Genomic DNA, 24,081 nt, shown 5'->3' on the forward strand with positions numbered 1-24,081 from the left:
GCCAGGGTAGAGAGAGAGAGCTCCTCTTCTTCGACCCGCAAATTCGATCTTCGTTTCGAGGAGACTCGAAAATCCCACGAAGTTCATGAATAATTGCACTTACAGCGCAAGTTAGAGTCACAGTGGAATTAAAAATTAAATTCGACTTTCCGGGGATGTATCGACTCAAGGTGGCTGTACACGTATCGATCAATCGTGGCGATTTGCAAACAGCGTAATTAAATCGAGTCCTATATCTCTAAAAAAAAAAAGTGTAGGAAAAAATTGGCCAAATACATTTTAATTGAAAATTAAATTCGACTTCCCGGGGATGTATCGACTCAACGTTGCCGTACACGTATCGATGAATCGTGGCGATTTGCAAACAGCGTAATTAAATCGAGTCCTATATCTCTAAAAAAAAAAGTGTAGGAAAAAATTGGCTAAGTACGTTTTAATTGAAAATTAAATTCGACTTCCCGGGGATGTATCGACTCAAGGTGGCCGTACACGCATCGATGAATCGAGGCGATTTGCAAACAGCGCAGTTAAATCGAGTCCTATATCTCAAAAAAAAAAAAAGGATAGGAAAAAATTGGCTAAGTACGTTTTAATTGAAAATTATCGATCTCGAGTTGAATGTTTGATCTCGTCGTCGGCTTTCGGCAACCTGGAAAGACCTCTCCTTCGGGAACGACGTGCCTCTAACACTCGCGAGTACCATTCTGGGATAACTACCTGGTTCTTTTCGCCGTTCAAAGGGAAGTCCAATATCCGAGGAAAGTTTCCCGGAGACCGAGGGACCTTTGGAAGCCTTTCGGGGAGTTTTCGCTCCTCTACGTGCCCCTTCGAGTTTCCCTGGTCGAGAGTGGTCCCTGATGGTGGGATTTTCATTTCAGAGCGCCTTCTCGATCCATCCTTACGAGCCGAAGGAAGTCTCCTCCGTCGTCTTCGCAGGCCTCGGGAACGTCAAACATCGCCGGGAAAAACACATCACGGCCATACAGTGGCAGGTAAATGATCAGCTTTCATGTTTTTCCTTGCAACCAGAGCAGAGAGGAATTGCCCTCTCTGTACGATACCACTCATATACGTACCTTATCATTTTTGGACTCATACTCTGGAAACAATGTTGTTACTTTCATGTAGATTATTCCTTTAAATGGAGTTTAAGAAATCATAAGAAAAAATTAAAGGAACATAGCCTTCGCTACTAAAGTGCCGAAACTATAGGGTGCATGGATCGAATACTTCAGATTTTTATTTTTCCATCCGGTGTACAGGTCATGCGCACATTTATTATTTATTACGATTCGTTTTTTTCTTTTTTATATCAAGGTATAAATCCATCTGCACTTTTGCAAGGCAGATAAAGTCTCTCAAACTGTATTCCCTGAATTTGTTCGATCGTATTTCCATGTGTGCACGAAACGGAGGCATTACCCGATTGCCGGATATCGGACAATTAAATTCGTACTCAAAGGACCTGTCTTCTGCACGATATGATTCCCAGGGGAAGCGAAATAGAGAGAGATCGTCAGGGGCGTTCCTCCCATTGAAGATACCCAAAGAGACCCATTTGTTCGAGACACTCTGAACCATGTGAATGAACGTTCTCCGTATCGAAACGTACCTTGGTACACTTACTAACTTTAGGTTCTGCATTTACGTCGAAATGCGTAGTTGGAGTATTAATAAAATAATGAAATGAAATAGTAAAATAATAAAAAAGTGAAATAATGAATGCCATCGCGCTCGAACCCTGACGAGTAATCCGGCGTTTAAAGGGAAGTACGTGCGAATGCGATTTATCCTCGAAACGCGAGCTCGTTAAGGTGATATGAAAGTGTGATATATATGTATGTACCAATATACACCAAAAAAGTCAACATATATTTATAAAACTTTTTTCCAAACTGGGTACACCGAATGATCTGAAACTTCAACACGTTATCATGGTATCATGGAGGCTCTAGGGAAGAAACGCGCTGCTCTTAAAGTTTCATTTTTTCGAGAAAAATTTCGCATTTATCTCGGACGAGAACCAAAAAGAGATGTTTCATTTTCTAAAAAATGAAATTTCACGGGCAGCGCGTTCTTCCTTAGAGCCTCCATAATCACGTGTTAAGGTTTCAGATAATTCAGGGCACCCAGTTTGGATAAAAGTTTGATAAATATTTTCACTCTGGTACGTATACACGTCACACTTTCGCATTGTCGAGTCTTTGGCACGACAGCCCGTTGCCCCCGTTTCTCGAAAAGGGGGAGAGGGAAAAAAGGGAAAAAAAAGGAAAAAAGGGGACCAACAGAAGTGACCGAGGAGAAACTCTACGTTTCCGCGAGCGAATGGCTGGATTCGATTCTACCGAGAGAAGAATCCCTTTCGCGATCATTACGAATACGGGAAGTCGACGTCGCGGCGAGTGCAGCGATGCGCCGGATGCACCGGATGCACTTGCAGAACCCCACGCGTACGAGAAGACGCAACAAGGGATGCACCGATACGTGCAGATCCCAGGGGATCTCTGTACAGAGGGGAGAAGAGCAACGTGTGCACGCATTTGTATCTCGATCGCATTCGCGACTTCCGGGCTCGAGGAAGAAAGACATGCCCCCGGCTGCACCTGCTTTAAATTTAATTACTTTGAAATCCTCATTCAATTCATCCTGCAGGAGGATCCCGAGCTTTTATCTCGCTCTTTGGAGCTTTTTTTTCTTTTTCCCGACCCCAAGCATCGAGCTCGTCGGCCAAGTGATAACGAGGCAGGGGTGATATCGTTGCACCCGATTTTCGCCTCGAGAGTGCATAAGGGAGTGCAACAATGCACAGCTTGCGATGCAACATCATTGTTTCTATCGCTCATTCGTACTCCGAATTCTCTCATAAGTATTTAAATTGATCTTACCAAATTGAATTTGAACTTTTTCCATATTTATTAACGATCTGCGGGAATTTCGATCGATCAAAGTGATCCGCTAATTTAGTCGAGTCAATTAATCTCGCGACATTGCGAGTCCCCGAGATAGGGAATTACTTAACGAGCCGACCAATGCTCTTGTGCGTAAATTATCGACGTCGTACGCGACTTTAACGAGTAATGTAAGAGTTACCCTACTTTCTACATTGCGAAACGCGATTAACGAGCCGTGTCTCGCTAATTTCCCCGGGTAAAAAACTGAGATTTATTAAAAAGGCCGAAAACTCGGGCGATCGGAGGGAATAAAATATCCGACTTCGTGATACATTTTCACGTCTTTATATGTACTGAGTGAACCTTTCATAACGCCTTGAGTTATTCGTTCTTGCCGGGGTTTTCCTGCAATCTCTGACGCGGAGGAAATTATGCTCTCTGGGCTGATGTCTTGTAATTACCCAACCCAATTCCGTTTGACCGGGAATACCATTTTTATCCTCACTCAGGCCCCTTTTTTTCTCTTTCTTTTTTTTCTCCCGACGAAACCTGTAATCAGTCTCGGAGGGGTGCGCTAACGAGAGGAAGGGCCGAGGGTGGGTTATCCTCGGCGATTTCGAAGGAACGTGTAAAAAGAGGGAACCCACGGAACGAGGAAGCGATTAGGCGAAAGATGCGTCGAGGAAACTCCTCCCTTTCCCCGTGAAAAAAAAAAAACAGGAAGAAATAAAAATTCTTCCTCACCCTCGCTCGATTTTCATTTTTTCCTCCTCCCTGATTTTCCGGGCTTTACTGATCTACTTTGCTTGTCACGGAAGGGTTGCATGGTGCAAAAATTGCTTGACGTTTCTCTGTGTACACGTGATTCGTGTAAAAAAAAATTTGTATGCAAAACGATTTTATTAACATTTAATGGATACGACTTCAACAGTGACGTCATGAATGTTACATAGGTCGGGGGTAAATCCGTTAAATCCAACCAGAGTAAATTTTCTTGTTATCAAATATCAAATTTTATCAACATATATTGTCAAATATATGTTATAAATATATATTATATAATATATATTATCAGAGAACGTGAGGTATCTCCCCATATCTTGTTTAATTCTTCGTCGTTGATTTATTAAAGCTGCCAATTTTTCTAGTCGCCTCGATGATTTTTAATTTCTGTTCCCACAGGTTGGCTGCAACGGCGGTCTCTGGCGACATCAATCGGACCTGGTGAAGCAGCTACGAGAGCAGGCCAAGGATGGCACCCTGACGGAGGTCCTGCAGCTCCCCGTGTTCGTCTGGTGTGTCAGGACCCACGCGAACACGTTGGCCAGGAACCGCAGAGAGATCGGATCCGGGGATTTCGGGAACGCCGACGATATCGAGTATGACGGAGACTACGGCGACGGAGACTACGACGACGACGACGAAGAGGACGACGACGTCGACGAAGAGACCTTCACCGAGTCGCCCCTGGAGCACGTCCCCAAGGCACCTGGTGGCAGGGAAAACACGGAGACGAAGCCGGAACATCCCCATAGACATCACCACGGAGAGCAGACCATAGACTTCGGGGTGATTAAATTTAATCGATCTGAAAATATGACAATCGAAATAATAGAAATAATTGAAATAATTGATGAAACACAGTCGACGGTATTATAGTAATTTTTTTTTAATGTTAAAAATTTGAAGAAAAAAAAAAGAAAAAAAAATTGAAAATATCCCACCTTACCTTCGTTCATCCTTGTTCGCAGAACGACGAGATCGACCAGACGGAGATCGTCGCGAAGATGAATGAAAACGTCGATGCCATCCCGACCACGACGAGAAGCTCTTCGTCTTCTACGGTGAGTCGGACTGCATGGGGGAATTTTCTTTCTCCGCTTCGAAAATCGATCGCGACTCGTCAGATACGTCGTTGTATATCTGCTTCCTTCTTGCGTGTAGCTCTTCCGGGTCTCCTCTCTGTATCTGAGCTTAATGGGGATCGTTGCGCTTGTAAAGTGTCCTCTTTCTTCGTCGCCATTCCTGAACGAGTGGCGAGTATCTCGGCTAACTGCGCCATTCTGCATTCTGCAATTCTCTGTACAGCCATTTTCCCCGATAACCAAAAAAAAAAAAGAAAATATGAAATTTAGCGGTGAATCAACTTTTGTGATTTAATTTCTGCCTGCGATATTATCGTTCAAGGTTGATGAAAATCATGATTCACAAGGTTGATGAAAATGATGATAACGTGCCGTTAATTAAATTTTACTTGATTTCAATGAAAGGACTTTTAATAAGAGCGCGTATCGTCAGATCTCTCCCATCAATATTCGATCACTCTAATAGTCATAAAAAACGAGCGCGAAAATAATGCAAAGCTTTGTCGCGGTGAAATCCATTACCGTGTCACGTTGCCTTGTGTTCCTCTGTGCCTGAATTACGTTTGAAAAAAATGTTTCCGCCGAGTAACAAATTTTTCTGTCCAGTCCTGTGACGTGCCCTATGTATAGATCCAACCCTTCCGATTTATCATTTAATTAACATCTCGAAAAATAAAAACAAACCCTGGAACCTCTTCCTGATAATTCCAAGGAAAAAAAGAAGAGTGCACGAAACCATCGGCCACGACTTTCTCATAAAAAGTCACATCCTTCACTTCACTGGTCCTCCTTAAATAATTGGCGTAACTACCCTAATTACCGGGTAAATCTCAGGATGCAACCGAGTGATCTCAGGAAAGTAACGAGGAAGCGGTCCGAAAGGCAGTTCGGATCACATCTAGGGAATCTCCTCCCTCTGTAAGCGTAACTAACCAGGTTTTCATGGCATACAACGCATCGACTAACAATTTCGCAGACAACGGGAACAACGAGCACCAGGACGACGGCCTCGAGCAGCGGGAGTACCTCCACCGAGCCGACAATTGGTTCGACGCAAACCCCAAGATCGAGCTCGGAATCGATCGTCCACTCGTCACCTCAGCCAACGACCTCGCCGACATCCCCGAGAACCTGGGGAACAACGATAACCAGCTCGGCTATGACGACAACCCCGGGTGCCGTCACATCGGGAGGGCAGATGACGGACTCGACGAGGTCGGAGGACCTCGAGGAGTCAACCGAGAGGACGAGAAAAATGGAACTCGAGCCCGAGACCACGGCTCCGATGGTTGTCCCCTCGGACCCCAACACCGTGTCATACGTGACAACCACCGTACAACCTGGCACCCCCGAAGTTACGACGACCTTCGAGAAACCGACTAACACGATCGCGGTTACCATTAATGTCACGACCGACGAGGTAATGCTTGATCGCTTTGCGCCTTGTACGCCAAGAGAGGAAGAAAAAAATTGTCATTGAACCTAAGAAACGTATCGGTTAATTCCTATAACTAATTATTTCACTCGAGGAAACTGGAATAAACTGGACGCGACGTTTCCTCGGAACGATGGGAATTTAATTTAGCTTCAGAGGAATTACTCTTTGGAGCAACGAGGCATTTCTTTGGTTCAGTGAGTTACTCTTCCTCTCGGCGTGCCACACTACTCGCTCCTCATGTTGTACAGTAGTACTTGCTCCCCGTTTTGTGCGGTGCTCCTCGCTGGCTTTTCTCACACCTCTCGCGAGACATTATCAGTATACCTATCGCTTTGATTAGTCGTTCTCGTCCTTAGTTATCTGTAGCTCCCTTGTACCTCGTCCTCGTCGCTATGTAGAGGAACAGGGAACCGCGCGACTGGATCCTATCAGGTCTTCTTCACGTATGTCGAAGGTGGTGCTTTTAAGGATTTTTCGTCCTTTCGGCTTTGTACAGCAGGGTGTTCCGGGGATATTAAAGTATACATATATATATAAATATATAGGAAAAACGAATTCATTGAACCAGGTTAAATTTATTTGGAGTTTGAGTCGGACCCAAAGCGTCAACTATGAATTAACAAAGTACTTCTTTGGTTCAATGAACATCTTTTCTCGGTGTGGTGGCTTGGTAGAAGAATTTATTTTAGGTCCAGGATGCGCAAGGAGTCGCTTCGCCGAGTTCCTAGGGCATTCCTGATAAGCTGTAAAGTGGAGGAGGGTGTTATCTAATTAATATTTATATTAATTTTTCCCTCCCTGCTTTTTGATGAACCCGAGTATCTCGTTATCCCCGCAGACGGTGGAATCGACGACGATGCCCGAGGTGAAGGAACCTACGACGCCACCCGTCACGACGTCGGTAGCAACGACGACGCCGTCTACGACGACCTCGACGACGACTATGTCCACGACGAGCACCACGACCACGACGACGGAAATGCCGTCGACGGTTCCTTCCACTCCGATTACCTCGCCCAGTACCACGACGACCACGACGACCACCACCCAACCTACGACCACCTCCACGACCACCCCTCCACCTCCACCTACAATCCCTACCACCGAGAAGATCGAATACGGCGTGCACAACTTCCCACCGAGACAAGATAAACGCCTACAAAAGATCGCCGTGACGGCTGGCAAACCTCTGAACTACACCATCCCTGCGGACACCTTTACGGACCTCGAAGACGGCAACACCAGGAAGCTGGCCCTGAGTTTGTACCTGGACCACAGCCCCATAAAGCACACCCACTGGTTGCAGTTCAATCGGCGCAGCCAAAAGATCTATGGCTTGTAAGTGGTCGGTTAGAAAATAACTAAAGTCAATAATTTATGTCAGTTGATATCGCCAGAGTAAAAATGAAATCTCGTTGAGCCGAAGCAATATATCTTCAAATGGTACCTAAGAAGTATTTCCTTTCTGAGGGTGACGAGTTCGCTTTTGTTCGTCGATAGGCCTCTGGAAAAGGATATCTCCAGTTGGGATTACGAGCTGGTGGCCGCGGATAGCGAAGGTCTCAATGTGTCCGATAGATTGGACATTCACGTTCAGCAGCACAAATTAAGCCGAACGGTGAACCACGAGTTCAGCATCTACCTGCGGATTCTCAGACGCAGTGAATTCCCAACAAATGTCGACTGGGAGCTCAAGGTGGGCCTCTCTATTTTTCATTCCTAAGGGATTTATTTATGTTAAGAGGTATAAGGCATTGACCTAAATTTCTAACTGTTATCGTGGACCTCAGGTTATCCAAAGACTCGCTGAATTATACGGCGACAGCGACATCAGCCAGATCACTGTGCGGTCCATAGAGCTCGACCACGACCAGGCAATCTTCACCTGGACGAACGACACCATTCCTAGAGGCAGCGAGTGTCCCAGGGACCAGATCAATAAATTATTGCACGTCAGTAGATCCTACCTAGAGCATCGGACGGTATAATCGGAGATCGAGGGCGCAGGTTATGAATAAATATTTTATTCCCCAGGTCCTGGTTGCCAATAGACACAACGAGCCTAGCGTCGCCTTGCAAGAAGCCTTGGCCCCGGAATTCCAGGTGAAACGAGTCGTTTATCAAGGGATTGGACAATGCGAGGAGGTCAGCAGACCGGACAGTCCGAAGACTCCCACACAGGAGCCGAAGACGAATTTCCCACCTATTCCCAGGAACCAAGTGGACCACATTAACGCCACCGTTGGACAGTTACTGATTTTCCGAGTACCAGAAGTGAGTTCAATTCATTTATCCCATTATTGTCCTCTCTTTTTGAAGGACCTAGACGTCAAACTCTTGATTCCAGGACACGTTCTTCGACCCCGAGGACGGTTCCGCGCGCAACATGAAAATGTCTCTGCTGACCATAGACAGAACTCCGATTCCACCACACGAGTGGCTGCAATTCGACGGGAAGAACCAGGAATTCTATGGCGTGCCATTGCATAAGGACGTTGGACGAAAAGAGTACCAGCTGATAGTCACCGACAAAGGAGGTTCGTTCCATAAGTCCAGGATTAAAGCTTGGAAATTCTCGAGTCATGGAATTAAAGCGTTTATTTTGTCTCAGGCGTCAGTGCCACCGATGGTCTGGTCGTCGTGGTGCACCCAGCTCCAGTGATGCACCACAACGTTGAGTTTTCGATGACCCTGGCCATTCCTTACGACTCCTTCGCCCACTCGGCCCTGCAGAAGCGGAATTTCATCGAGAGACTGCGCGATCTCTTCAAGGACAAGGACACCGGGGCGATTTCCCTGGACAGCATCTCCAGGGGCAGCACAGTGGTGACCTGGCACAACAGGACCCTGCCGACGAACACCTGCCCAAACGACCAGATCGTGAAGCTGCACAAGGTCCTCGTAAAGGACGACAAGACGTTGTCCGACCGGGTGGAGGAAGTGATGAGTCCAGACTTCCCGGTGATGCAGATTACCTTGACTCCTATGAGGATCTGTCTGGGAGAGTTGACGGGGATACACTCACCCGATAGCTACGTGCCCCCTGTCGACGACTCGACCTCCCTCGGCGCCTCCCATGACGACTACCTCATCACCTTCGTCCTTCCTGCCATCATCATCTCGGCGATGCTGATCCTGGCGGCCATTATTGCATGCGTCCTGTACAGGAGAAGACGTAGCGGCAAGATGAGCGTCAGCGAACAGGACGACGAGAGGCAGAGCTTCAGGAACAAAGGAATCCCTGTGATATTCCAGGACGAGCTCGACGAGAAACCGGACCCTGGTACGTTGTGTCTCTGCAATTGTCGATGGAAATGCAATGTCGATTAATGAGTATCCTCCTGGGGGATAGACAAAAGATGAGAAACCTTAACGCCCGCTTCGTCGACATCTACTCTTCGATCGCTCGTAACGAGTCGCTTTTGATTTCCCTTATTTTCGCCATTTCAGGTAACAAATCCCCGATAATCTTGAAGGAGGAGAAGCCACCTCTTCCACCCCCGGAGTACCAGAAGGCCGAGGACGGGGCGGACGTGCCGATGCTCCCGAAGGAGAACTCGGAAGAGCCCTATCAGCCCCCTCCGCCATTCGCGACGAGTCGCGACAACAATCGACAGAATCGGCCGAAACCGACCCCGACATACAGAAAGCCTCCACCTTACGTACCGCCCTAACAAAACACGGTGCATTCGCCGACGCGCAAGTACATGCTGGCGATGCTCGGAGACTCCCCAACGCACGTGCAAACCCCACCACCTAACAACCACCACCACCAGACCAAGAAACCTCCTCTGGACGGCCGCAACGACGGCTACATACAGATGGCCATCTTCACCGGGCGATAATCATCGACGTCCGTTCGACGATCCGTTAAAAAACGGGGGGGAAAAGAAAATAGGAAAACGAGAAAGGAGCCAAAAAACCGACCCAAGACTCTCTCGAGGGCGGCAGAGGGAAGTGGCGACGAAGCAGAGGAACGAGACCCCAGGAACCCGATTTTATCTGAAATCCCTTTCGACAGAGGAAGACCACCTAGAGGTCTGAAAGGATGAAAAAACAAAACCCTGCAGAAAGCGGACTCGAACGGAGGAAATCACGCGTTGCCTTTCGCAGCGAAATTCCCATTCGCTCGGCTTGTAGAGGGTGGAGGGAGCATGGCTACCCGGAGGAATCGGTAACTCGTGATTTTTTAGGATAGGAAGGGTTCGGACGGTGCCGTTGCTCCAGCAATAATGGCGTTTGGGAAGGGCAGGTCTTCCGTTCAATAGAAGTTCCTCTTCTCGTCGCTCCTATTTCTCCTCTACCGCGGAACACTGCCAGAGAGAAGAGGGCACTTTCCGGCCGATGTCGATCTCTTTCGCCTCGTTTCCGCTGGGAACTTTTTCTACGATTTTGTACGAGGTCTCGCGCTGTTGGTCCCTAGAGGTGTGGGAGGGAAAAGAGGCGAAGGAGCTCGTCGAAACGGGTCGTCGAACGGGCGAGGGTCGGCACTCGGGATCGTCTCCGAGGTTTCAGAATATCGGAGAGTCCGGTCGTCTCGTCTCCTCGTCTCGAGGTAGAGAGGGGATCGGAGAGTCTCCAGGCGACAGGAAGTGCTTCCATTGGCACTGTAGGCCACGCAGAGTTTAATTCGAGGACACCGAGGAGTCGGAACGCTGATCGCGGCGCACTCGTACGCACCTGTAATTACCTAATCGTCGTTCGATAGACTATATATACGGCCGGCGCGCGTGTACAATTTTGATACACATAATTTCTTTGAGGGCGCCGACACTCACACTACTGCCAGACGGACGTCACAGCATTTACTTTATATACTACCACGTGGTCGCGTTGGTGTTTGGGCCGACTTTGTCATCTTTAACTTCGATTTTCGCGCACAAGAATTTTTTTCTTCCCCCGATCGCCGATTAGGCGTCCAAGGACCAACGCAGTGCGCATCTCTGATATCTGCTCCGTCTTCTTTTTTTACATTTTATTTCCTTATCTCTACCGCTAAACGGGAAGCGATCGAGAGAAAAAGAGGAATTTAATTGAACCAAAGAAGTATTTCCTTAATTCATGGAATAATTTACTCAAACTGGAAGAAATTGGATGCAACGGCTCTTCGGGATTTCATTTATTTCAGTTTATCCGAGTCAAATGATTATTCCTAGAGTTAAAAATATTATTCTCTGGTACTGTTCAAGGAGATGTACTTTTTTCTTTCTTTCTTTTTTTTTCCTTTTTTCTTTTTTCGGCGTATCAATGCTGAAGCCTCGGGCTCTCTTCGGGGTCTTGACGACCGGAAGAGACCGACGCCGCTTACTCGACACGAATGACTATTTAATTTAGATTTTATATAGTTACCAAGCCAAAAATAACTAATGTTTAAAGGGACGTAGGGAGGGAACGTTGAGACACGCTGATGGAACAGCCTGGGAGGGAGAAAGTGCGAGAGGAATAGTGAGAATGCGCGAGTGCAACGGAGAAGGAGATAAGCATGAATGACCGATAGAGAAAATGAATGAAATGGAGAACGCGTGAGCTGTACGCTCAGAAACGATTCACTCTCGTCGTGATTTTCCCTCTCCTTTCTTCTTTCGTCTATCCGTTTGTCCGCTATGTTATACGAAGGTGACGATAATAATTATTAATGGTAATTGTAATTAACGTGCAGTTCCGACAAGGAGACAGGGTACGGGCCACGCCGTGTATGTCAGCGAAGTACTGTTTCTACCGTGAGGAAAAAAAAACAAAAAACAAAAAAAACAAAACAAAAATTCATTGAACCAGGGAATCATTTCCTTGGTTCGATGAATTTCTTTTTTCTCGGGGTAGTGTTTAGTTTTCCTCCATTTTCTGATTTCATTTCCCATCGAATCTGATCATTTTCAAAGAAAGTCGGAAAGGGTGGACCCTCGAGTTGCCGATCTGCAGTGCATCTGCATCTTGCAGGTGCATTTTTGAGGATCCGACCTCCGCAAGAATCGCGCTGATAACGAGACGACTCCGTGATAACTCCGAGCTCGGATCGATCGGATACTCGGGGTGTCGGAGGACGAGTAATCAATTGAAGTTACAATAATGTATTATTAATAATTCACTTCTTTGTAACGTTAAGTCTTAAGTACGTCTAGGGATATGATAATTGAGGCTCTCTTCGGGGCCTTGTTTATCGCAGAGACAATCGCTCGTCGCTTCTCTCTGGGCGAATGTACACGCAGATAGATGTTCGAATTTCAGTGAAATGAAGAAAAAAAAAGAAAAAGAAAAAATTATAATAACTCGGTACGTTCGACCGAAATATTTGGTTCGTTATAAAAAATCCTTTCTAAAATCATTTAGAGAAGATTTCGATGGAAATACTTTAGTTGCTCGAAGCGAACGAGTTTCGGTAAAATTGAGTAAAAAAATTCCCTTCGCTTGGACAAAGCATTTTATCTTTTTAATTAAACGGTAGATTCTCTTCAGTTAATCGACGAATTTCCTTTTCTGCGTGTATGCCGGGGAATTACTGAGGAATTGACAGCCCTTATCGTCGGGATTTCGAGCACTGATCTTAACTTCCTTATCGCTCCTTCCTTAGAGCGAAGCGATTCGCCAGCTCCGCCGAAAGCCGACCCCTTTTTGGAGATCTGTAAAGTTATACCATATTTTGTATTAACACCAGGTACACGTTGTACGCATAACGATTAACATGTAACAGTGGCTCCACGTTTTTCTGTCGGAAAATTAGTGCCGTTTGTTTGGAGCTGTAACAACAGAAAAAGAGAAAAGAAAAGAAAGAAACAGAAAGAAAATGTTTCGTTTATACGGAAACTGGTCTAAAGTCTCGCGGGATTCATCAGGTGAATCTCGTATGACCGTAGGTTATACATACACGTGTATTACGCGATGACTATTGGCCAAGTCAAGACACAGAAAAGACTAGAGCCCATCACGCAATCACATTGTCGCAACAGGGGGATAAAAACGAAAGAGAGAAGTCTTGTCCTAGGAAAGAAAATCGGGACCTGTCGTTCGCCTTTCATCGCACCTTGCATCATGTAGAAATACGTTCGAGGTCGCTGTAAAGAAAGAAAAAAAAAGAGAGAGAAAGAGAGAGATGGATACACTTCTAAGAGGTGTTTTCAATACAGCCGTGATTAAAATGAAAAAAAAAAAGAAAATGAAGAAATCCACCATCCCCCTCTAGAGAGCGAAACTACGGTCACCCGAATGAGGCCCGTAAAATCGCCGCCGAATGAAGAACACGACGTGAATTTATTTTCTTAACCGCGCGACTGATAAAAGCGAAAAAGAAATGGCAAGTCCGATTGCGCAACGTGTATGCAACGACGTCGCAATAAATCCGCGTCTTATCCGCCTATTGTACAGTGAAAGAGATTCCTCGCTTCGTTAGTACTTATATCCCGGCACTGTAAAATATCAGCTTGAGCTATTTTATAAACGCCTCGATATTCTGCTGTAATAAATTTCTCGTAGTAGGCTTAAGGTACAAAGATACGATAACGAACGAGACGAACGGTGTTGTTCATTTCCGCGATTGTTGGGAAGAATATTGGCGGCGATTTTCTCGGCCCCTTAAGGTGGGACGAAAATGGCGTCGAAGAGGTCGCATTTGTGAAGCTCTTCTCCAAACTTTACAGCGTAAATCTGGAGGTTACAAGAGAGATCCTGAAACCCATGAAATTTGAAATTTTGTACAATTTCTTTATACGCATGTTTAAAAATTCTTTCATAAATAATTAAATAACATGGATGGTCAAACCTTCCCAATAGCCTCCATGTTCACGTTGTCAACTTCGATTCGGTTCACCTAGCTTGGAGAAAAGCTTCATGACCCCTCGGATGGCACTTTCTCGCTCCCTTAATGGTGGAATGGGGATTTTTTTAAGGTGGTAATAATTCTTGGGGTCTGTTAGCCTAACCAGGTCGTGTCTGTGCGTAGTCTGCGATAAACAAGTGTAAACTTCATATCACGCTTCTCTCATATCATCGCTCTTCGCGTATCCGCCAAACGCCACCGTCGTATTTACTGTAAAACGGAGATTGTGTATCATAAGCATGTATGATATTTATAAAGAGAGGATTAACGCTCGACAATGCGAATTGCTCTTTCGAGTTTGACGAAAGTGCAGAAAGGCTAAAATATTTCCACGGTGGATAATTAATGTGCCTCCCCATTTATTTACCTCGTGGTGTCGCATTAATTGTGCACCTATTTAATACCAAGTACTGAATGTCGGCAGAGACTTATGTATCTGAGTTTGTAATCGTCCCGTGTGGTCCTTGGTATTTTTTAAATCCATTTTTTCAACGATTCTTTTTAAATGGTGCTTTAGATGTAATTGAAAATACCTAAGGGCTCGGCATCCGACTAATTGGAATCCTGAAAAGTGAACATTCGGATATTCGAAATCTAGGTAGAGAATCCAAACAATTGATTTTAAGGGGGGTTGGATCTGAAATGCGTTTCAAAGTGAGATTTAAAATATGATGGAGGAATCCAGGAAATATTGGCAATATTTGTCAACTCTCAAGTAATCGTTCCCAGGTTCTAAAGCCACTTTAATCAGAAATGTCCAGGCTGGACGAGTCCGCCATTTTGAAACGTTGAAACGCATCTCACGATTCGTTAAGCCCCTGTTTATTAAATAAAATGACTTTCCAGATGCACGGGATGGCGACAAATTCGGACCGTAGAAACCCAACGGGCTTACGGGAATATTTTGTAATTCTAAAGGGAGATATCCAACGGCAAAAATCCCGGATAGGATTCCCCAAGACTGGTCGATTTTCCAAGCGAGCTCGTTGCCGCGAAAAGCGCGATTTCGAGGGAAGGATAGGAAGAAAAAACGAGAAAAAGAAGAAGATGAAGAAGAAAAAATAGGGAAGGAGCCCGCTTCGCGCGCGCAGCTTGTTGCCTGGATTTCCAAGATTATTTTTTTCTGTCCGTCGCAACGCTTCGACATTCACGTGCAAAAACGTACTCATCGATCCTTGTAAAAGCAGATACGAAGGTTTTTTTGTATCGAGCGCGGGACGTCCGTCGTCGAAGTTTCGATATAAATATGTCCCCGTTTCGTCCGCGGGAAAGGAGAATTTAACCCTCGGCGAAATAGACGAAGCCTTTTGCCGGGCGTCCCACGATGACTTTACGACCATATATAATATCGTCATTAATATATGGAAGTACTCTGAATAATAACAATATTCATATACAGATAGATCTGGCAAGTATATATTCAACACGTGTAAAGTTAAGAGTTAATAAAGTCATTTTAAGGTAACGCCGTCCCTCTCTCGTCCCGATACGCATCGATATAAATCGAATACTCCGATGCAATCAACAAACAAAAGAAGCCTTTCCCTTAAACTCTGTTTAAATCTAGCATAACTAAGGCTGCTATTTTTTTCGCGGGAAAAAATAGATTCTTTTTCAATTTCAAACGTGCGCGCGCTTCGTAGAGGGACGTACCGACCCATCGGGTACGTAGTTGCCGCACGGTCACACGGATGGCGCCACCGGCGCGACGGTCGTCGGCCATCTTGGAAGAGCGGTCATGATGTCGCGTCCCTCCTTCCGCACCTCACACAAAGACAAAGTCGACAGAAACGGGCGGAAAGTCTAGGGTAAGCGCAAAGCGACAAGTCGAATGCTGCCTCGGAGCGACTCCCACACACGCAGAGCGTCGAGACGCGTCGGGATGCGTCGGTGGGCACCATGAGCGCCGCCACCACTACCAGTGTTGCCACGAGTGTCCGTTCCCGCTATCGTCCAGTACCACCACCATTGCCATACTCGTCACGAGTCTGGCGTTCATCGACTGTGGCCAGCAGCGAACGGCATGCGTTCCCACCCGAGTATCACCGGAATTCGAAATCCAGATCTGTGCGCGAGGTAGTGTACCGCGCGTCGTAGAACCTCGGTTAATACGGACGCGGAGAAATCGGTACGCAGTAAGGTTCGGCCGCGAGTGAGACGCAGCACAGCGAGAGCATCGGTTGGAGGTAGGCAAGGTGCACGGGCGACGAACGTCTGGACAACCTCCTCGGCAGTGACCGAGAGCGATCCGGATGGTCAGTCGCGAAGACGCCCGTCGAGACGACGAAGAGGCCATGGACGCGAGAAGGAAGCCGAAGGAGAAACGGAGGTTAGTCGACCTCGTTAAATATCCCCGCCGAAGCGTGGCGCGCCGCCCTGGTTCTCCGCTGTTTGTTTTCTGTTGGGATGTTTTTAGGTTATGTTGCCCGGGTAGAGAGACGGGGCTCAGCGTCGCCGGCGGTTCCGTTCGGCGCAGCTTTCTCCGGAGGTCGTCCCGATTTCTCTCTCTCTGTCTAGCTCCTCCTTAAGAGGATTCCACGTGCGTCGGTGTGCGTGTCGCCAGATATAGACGTCATCGAACACGCACACGCACGTCCTGCGTCGACGTTTTCCGATGGAGTAGTGCACCGTCGCTTAAGCCTCGACCCACGCGAGTCTCTTTTTCTTCTCTCTCCAGTTTTCACCTCGTCGATGCATCGAACTCCGAAAGCCTCCGATTACTTCTTTGCGAGCGACGCGACGTTACGTCTTCTGTCCCGTTGCACCTGCGACGCATCTGTCTCTCTTGGAAAAGGTGCGAAACCAGTACCTGTAGTCTCTCTCTCTTTTTTCCTCCTTTCAGTTTGGGTCATCGGCCCGTACACCTCGGAGGCTTTCGGAACTCAAAGGAGAACTATGCAAACGACGTCGTGCTATCTACAAATATTCCCGTTACTCGGTTGACTCCTCGAGGCACGTTATGCAATTTACAACGAGCCAGGCTTTGATTTATGTCAAAATGTGGGAGAGGAGCCTCACATATTTCTGTCTCCGGGCTTCGGTAGCCTCGTCGATAGAGAGGTTTAGTTTTCCCTCGTGTCGAGGTTGCGTCATGGGGAGTTTTTTCGTTTAATCGGTGTTCTTGGGTACTTTTTAATTTCTTGTGACAGTCGGAGCATGTATGCGTCGGGCTAAGTAGGTAAATCGAAATTGAAAGGGTCTCGGCTTTGCTAGGCAATTCTTGCACGGACGTTTTTGCGACCTAGGCGCAACCTCGCTCAGTGACACCGCAAAATGTCTCGCTTTACTCAAAGGCGGGAGCAAAGGACCGATCCGTATTTTTCCTTGTATCCGGCTTCGTATGGTAAAGGCGTCGTGGACTCTCACCGCTTCGGGCAAATTACGGTTCCACGTCGTGCCCCTCATACATTTCTCGATTTCGGGCCCGCTCGAATAAACGGGCCACTCGATACTTCAAAGATTTACGGTAAGAGTCTGTATGAAAATTCATAAAGTGCCCCTCGTGTCCTGAGATAAAAAATTAGTTAACCGATACAAATATATATATCGTTGGCTGTATATAATTGCAAGAAACAATTATTTTCTCGAGGAAAAAAAATTGACGTTCATATAAACGAATCCTGTTTACTCAATTTGGCATTTTTTAGGGCATTGTTGATCACAGGATTTTTGGTCGAAATGCAAATTTCTCTGAGTCGGTCAACCTTTTTCTTTTCTCAGGCTATTTTGGGGCTCCTCGGAGATGTTTCTTAGATTTTAATACAATTAGGAGATCGGGCTGAAGTAGTACTCATTCATAGACAATCGTGGCTTCTTCCGATCAGCTGACTGATAGACGCGTGATTGGTCGATAACGCGAAGTACGTCATCGATGGCAAGAATTGAATACCATGTTTCGTTTGGTCGGGGGAACGTCGTGTTACAGAGTTTTATTCAACCTCGAGAAAGAGAGAGAGAGATCCGTATCGATCGGCAATGCCGAGCGATCGGATTGTTTTCCTTGTGGGATTCATGGAAACGCGGGCTAAAAGGGAATTTAATTACGTCAAGTCGACCCGCGGATACGGAATTCCGTCTGGTCTAGGACGAAGACTTCTCGGATTTATGTTCGGCTGTTTACGCGTTTCCGTATCGCTTTCCGTGGTTGCATGTACTCGGAAATTGATGAATTCGCAGATATAAATTTAATCGCGGGATGTCATTTCCTTCGGTGCGGATACGGCACGGATACGGCTTAACCTTTTGAGCGCTAAGCACGTTCGACATACGGGCGAATTTCCTTAGACCGTGCGCGCGATATTGGGCCAAACGTCGGACGCACATATGCGTCGAGAGCGCTCAAAGGGTTAAGGCGATATGAAAGCGGCATCCGAGGGGTAGATCGTGTATGAAACTTTATTCTTTTCTTTTTAAATCGAAAGTACCTAATCGTTTCAAATTTGACCACGTGTACAGGGAGTCCTTGAGATAGTTTCTGATACCCGTGAACTTTAAGCCAGTCTTCGGAGGTCTTGCTCTTTTTTTTTTTTTTTCTTTTTCCCCTCGCAGGAGTCATCGGTCTTTTGCTATGGAGATCTAGCCTCGATTTGCGAGCGTCCATTGTGTTTTCAGAAGTTCCTTGTTCAGGAGTCTTCTAAGGAGAGGTGCGAAGTTCAGGGTCTAATCCCAAGATCGGCGGCATCTAGTCGCAAGGATAAGCGGATGTAAACGAGGAAACGTCATGAGTCACCAGGAGTCGGAAAATCACTCGCGAGGAGACAATCGTATCTATGGGACGAATTTCCCAGCTGGCCGAGGAGAGAAGGAGGAAAATGCGGCGATCCTCCTCGCCGTTTCCTCATTCTTCTCTTGGTCGCCGATCGCCGCGTTATCGGCTCGGTTATTATAGCCTATCGCTTAGGGACCCCGATAAGCAGATAACTTCGGACGGGAAAGAATGGACTCTAATGGCTCGCCGAAAATGCCGTACCTGGGAAAGTGCGATCCTGTCTCGGTCTAGATAAATTCATCCTACCCCGAGTACATCCACTCGAGACCAAATGTCGAGGCTAGCCGACTTACGGCCTTTGTTATTACTTTTTATCCTTAGTATTAAGGTTTATCGTCGTCGATATGGTGAGGTCGTTAGCGACGTTTACTCAGTAGGCGTGTCACAATTAGTGTGTTATGTCGATGGCCTTCGGAATCGGTAAACGTGAGGTTGGCCTTGTGGAGTTCGCCAAGAACATTGTTTAACACCGTCCAGACTCCATGTCGATTCCTTTGTCCATAACAAAGGGTCCTTAAAGTTCCATGTATTATATGCGCGGAAATCAGAATTATTTATTCCACGGGTTGAATACAGTGGCACTTGTTGCAGTACTAACTCCTTCTGGAGTATGGATGTGCACGTAGGAATTTTGTTATGACAATTTCTTGCCCTTTGTATAAGGCGTTCTTGTACTCGTTAAGACGGTTTTACCCATAAGGCGAGGAGTTCCGTTTATATCGTCGATATGTTTCTTTTACTATTTTTCTCCACCCCGTTTAAGTTTGTTCTTGTTCCCGAGTCCATCTTAACCCTTTACTGATCGGGCATTCTGATATTTTAGAAATTACTTGTTCCATTTATACCGTCGCTATCTTTCTTTTGCTATTTTTCTCCACCCCGTTTAAGCTCGTTCTTCTTCCCGAGTTCATCTTAACCCTTTACTGATCGGGCATTCTGACGTTTTAGGAGCTGCTTGTTCCATTTAGACCTTCCTTTTGCTATTTTTCTCTACCCCGTTTAAGCTCGTTCTTCTTCCCGAATTCGTCTTAACCCTTTACTGATTGGGCATTCTGATATTTTAGGAGCTACTTGTTCCATTTAAACCGTCGCTATCTTTTTTTTGTTATTTTTCTCCACCCCGTTCAAGCTCGTTCTTCTTCCCGAGTTCATCTTAACCCTTTACTGACCGGGCATTCTGACGTTTTTGGAGCTGCTTGTTCCATTTAGACCGTCGCTATCTTTCTTTTGCTATTTTTCTCCACCCCGTTTAAGCTCGTTTTTCTTCCCGAGTTCATCTTAACCCTTTACTGATCGGGCATTCTGACGTTTTAGGAACTCCTTGTTCCATTTAGACCGTCGCTATCTTTCTTTTGCTATTTTTCTCCACCTCGTTTAAGCTCGTTTTTCTTCCCGAGTCCATCTTAATCCTTTACTGATGGGGCATTCTGACGTCTTAGGAGCTACTTGTTACCCGGTGGAGATAATTTCCATCGGCGCCGCGACGACTCTTATTGGGTTTTGTCATTTTCTACACGTAGTCGCGAAGGAAAAGGCGCGCGACGTCGAGTGCAAGCCAAGATACCTATCTACTAGAAGAAGGAATTGCAAGGATAAGCGAGTGGCGAGGGTCGAGGAGAGACCCAAGTGAGTCATGGGGAATCGTTCGGACAGACCATTTGAAAGAGAGACAGAGAGAGACTCCACTTTTGCGGGAAACGGGGAAGACTCTTATCGGCGACTTTTCCGATCCCGTCGTTTTTTTTTTTTTCCTTTTACTTCCTTTCTCTCGGTACAGGGGATTGCTTTGACGTCATCGGACCGGCCCCGTGTGCGTAAGTCGCCCTAAATGGCCGGGCCTCTTCTTTGACTCGAATTAACTCTTGACTTGACTTTCACCGTTAAGGCTGCGAGTTCCTTTCGCCGAGTTCGTTAACTTTTCCCCGTGGACGAGGCCACGATGTGTCGGGATGATCGGTTGCCAACGGGAGCTCGAAAATTAAACCGATATTACTTTTCCTTCTTTTTCTTTTCTTTCCTTTTCTTTTCTTTTTTTTTTTTTTTCGTCGCTTAAGGGGATGTGAAAGTGGCACCCGAAAGCTCAATCGTTCATAAAACTTTTCATAGGACTGGGTGTCTCAAATCGTTTCATACTTTGAAACGTGAATATGGGAGACCCTAAGGTAGGTCCTAAAACTTGGGAAATTTCATTTTTATAAACTTTTTAAAATACCTATAAACAAATTTGAGAAAAATTAATGACGAACATGATCCCATCATGCAAACCGTAGGGGAAAAAAAAATACATTCGCCACGTTATCCGCGATTCTCTATATATCGCGTCCCCTTATCACTCGGATCCGCAGACCGGGGAATAAAATCAGAGTTCTCGAAAAAAAAAAAAAAATCACGCTCGTGAATCCGCCTTCCTCGAATTTCCGGCTCGTCGAGAGGGAGAAAAAAGAAGAAGAAGAAGGAGAGAAGAAAAAAAGATCACTCAAGGATACCGGCGAAAAATAACGCGCGAGGCCTTTCGGCGATTCGGCCGAGCCGTACGCAGGTTTTCGTAAATTCCGAACGATCGGAATAAATCTTTCCCGAATACCTTAACCGGCTGTTTACGAGACCTAATCGACACGTGTAAAAGACTCATCCGGTGGAGTTGTAGATAAACGTCGTCACACGCGTTTGGCGTAATAAATAATAAAATCAATCTAAAATAAATAACGCGCGAGGCCTTTCGGCGATTCGGCCGAGCCGTACGCAGGTTTTCGTAAATTCCGAACGATCGGAAAAAAAATCTCCCGAATACCTTAACCGGCTGTTTACGAGACCTAATCGCCACGTGTAAAAGACTCGTCCGGTCGAGTTGTAGATAAATGTCGTCACACACGTTTGACGTACGACTCCGACAAACGACACTGCTCGGGGAATAAAAAAAAAAACAAAAAAAAATAAGTAATCTTTGATAGCTTTAAGGACGTGTGCGAACGCTCTCCTATACGTATGAGCGGACTTAACCGATGCACATTACATGCCGGTAATAAGGTCGACGGGCAGAAACCTCCATACATGCCGAAAAACAGAGGCCGATCAATCTTGCAATTGAATCTCCGATAGATAACGCGTCGGATTAATTTCTTTCTCTTTTTTTTTTCCCCTCCTATTTCGCGGCTCAGTCTTGTTCCTGCAATTTTCGGGAGTTTCAAGACCTCCATAAGCAAGTGACGATTTATTCGGATTATTCGTTGCACCCGGTTTTGAGGAAAGTTATAAATATTTTGATTATGTTTTTTTTTGTTTTGTTTTTGAGTCCACGTGGCACGTTCATGACACCTTAACGTCACGAGCGCGAGTCTCGACATCTCCTCTCGTAGGTTGATTGCACGCAATCGCTCGTTAATTCATCGTAAATGTCGTATTTCTCGGTACCGAGGCTTCGTTTTTTTCCCGAAGTCGGAGCTGCAATACCATGCAGATAATGCGTCGGCGAATACGTGCTAGCTAGCACGAGGAGCAGCCTCCCGTTTATAATTAGACGACGGAATTTCTTTGGTCCTCCCGATAGCTCGAGCTAGAAAGAGGGAGGGAGAGAGAGAGAGACCCTGAGAACGATCGAAAAATCGGATAAGGGGACGGAGTTGCGATTTTTAGAAACGGACCTCTGCCCGGGGTTAACGCGATCAGCTGATATCGGCATGGAGAAAATGCGGACGCCCCCCGGGGGACAGGAGTGTCGAAATCCAGGGAGACGGATTAGAATTTCGGGAATTCGATAAGGAACAATGAACTTTCGGGCCATCCCGAATATTAGGAGGGAAGAGGGGAGGGGAGTTTGATTGACACTATCTAGCCGCTTAATGGCTGGTTTTCCCTTTCTTCTTCTTTTTTTTTTTTTCCTTTTTTCTCGTCATTTTCACGAATCGTCGATTAGATCGCGTCGTGATGCAATCGCGGCAATTTGGGCCGCTAATTGCCCCCAGACTTTGTACGCTTTCGCGGCGAGTCGATTCCGAAATGAAGTCCTCGGTGGAGGTCCGATTGCTCGACTTAGGGGAATCGCGTTATCGCGAGTAACGAGGAGTCTTTTCTTTTCTCTCTTTTTTTTTTCTTATCAGCGTTTACGAGTGCATCCAATTTCCTCGCATCTATCGCGACGTTAATTACGAGCTAGCGGAATTAACATGGATCTTTTTATTTTTTTTTTTTTTTTTTTCCGGGGGGTAGACATCTCGATTTTCCTCTCGACGTACAGACGCGAAAGGAAGATTTTCATCGTTCATCATCCACGGTGCCCTAATATTTTTTTTTTTTTTTAGCCGAGGAAAAATGATATTACTCGAAAGTAGCAAGCACTTATCGGCGGATGTTAATGTATAATGTAATAAATAATTAATTTACCGTTTGTAGACGAACTCCTTGGGTGTAAAGGAGTGGTACAACGTAAGGTGCTACGTGTCATTTTTGGGGAGGGGGAAGTGCCTTATATTGTCTTATATTGCCATATATTCCCTTATATTCCCTTATATTCCCTTATATTGCCTCGTATCGCCTTATATCATCTCACATTGTCTTACATTGCCTGTACACTCGCTTGAGAGGGAGGACTTCTAATAAATGCCGGTGACGTTTCTCTCGTCGTCGGTTGGTGTTCGCGCTATCACGACGCCGGGCGTCGCGTGGCGATTGCCGGGAACGAGAGACGCTCCCGGCGGCGCGTTGAACCTCGTGACGCACGGGCTTGGAAAAATTTTCCGCTGGCCGAGATCTCGGAAACGCGATTCGTCCGGCCCGAAAATAGGAGGGCCACAGGAAGCGAGCGCAAAATTCGAGAAGGCTACACGTGCATCTTGGTACCGCGTGCCATTCTCTTTTCGCAAAGGGGAATCCATGCTCCTCTTCGCGGCCCAACACCGAGCCGATCTAAATCATTCGATCGTTTAATAAAATCCTGAATTTCAATCCCCTAATGTTTATTATAAAGAAAATCTACGATTTTCATTTCTTCAATTTTTTTTGTAATTTTTTTAAAGGAAATCACGGATTTCATCCGCCCTGCCGCGCGCGATGCACCCGCAAGGATGCACCCGATGCACGTGCCCTTGGATTTCCATTTCCTGGGGTCACTAGAAATTTCTAGTCTCGGGCTCGACCCTGTATTTCTCTAGGAGTCGGTCATGGCCGTGACTTTTCCAATTGGCCCTAGGCCAAATGCCTCTTTCGGCCATTTTTCCCCGGTTCGTTGAGCTGCACCTATGCACTTTCGGCCCTCCGCAGTCGAATCGACTTGACGTCATCTCGTGGGCAGAAAAAAAGAAAAATTAATTAAT

General features: G+C 46.2%; 2 protein-coding genes across 3 annotated transcripts in view; both read left to right on the forward strand.

Moving 5' to 3' along the window:
- The window catches only part of LOC105697097 (dystroglycan), a 57,434-nt gene extending 42,382 nt beyond the window's left edge, over positions 1–15,052 (forward strand). The window contains exons 5-15 of one of the 2 annotated variants that reach the window (XM_012420113.1): positions 879–992; positions 4,074–4,460; positions 4,643–4,735; positions 5,733–6,176; positions 7,033–7,532; positions 7,695–7,890; positions 7,985–8,146; positions 8,229–8,468; positions 8,542–8,731; positions 8,806–9,477; positions 9,645–15,052. In XM_012420113.1, coding sequence (XP_012275536.1) covers positions 879–992; positions 4,074–4,460; positions 4,643–4,735; positions 5,733–6,176; positions 7,033–7,532; positions 7,695–7,890; positions 7,985–8,146; positions 8,229–8,468; positions 8,542–8,731; positions 8,806–9,477; positions 9,645–9,868 — 3,222 coding nt within the window. In that variant the 3' untranslated portion in view covers positions 9,869–15,052. The remainder of the gene's footprint in view (positions 1–878; positions 993–4,073; positions 4,461–4,642; positions 4,736–5,732; positions 6,177–7,032; positions 7,533–7,694; positions 7,891–7,984; positions 8,147–8,228; positions 8,469–8,541; positions 8,732–8,805; positions 9,478–9,644) is intronic. The other variant, XM_012420114.1, reaches the window with a different exon arrangement.
- Positions 15,053–15,761: 709 nt separating this feature from the next.
- LOC105697098 (hypoxia-inducible factor 1-alpha) overlaps positions 15,762–24,081 on the forward strand; it is a 43,381-nt gene continuing 35,061 nt past the window's right edge. The window contains exon 1 of the mRNA XM_012420116.2: positions 15,762–16,333. Coding sequence (XP_012275539.1) covers positions 16,257–16,333 — 77 coding nt within the window. The 5' untranslated portion in view covers positions 15,762–16,256. The remainder of the gene's footprint in view (positions 16,334–24,081) is intronic.

The sequence above is a fragment of the Orussus abietinus genome, unplaced genomic scaffold, assembly GCF_000612105.2.
Source record: "Orussus abietinus isolate OABI.00-Male unplaced genomic scaffold, Oabi_2.0 scaffold240, whole genome shotgun sequence".
Lineage (NCBI taxonomy): Eukaryota > Metazoa > Arthropoda > Insecta > Hymenoptera > Orussidae > Orussus > Orussus abietinus.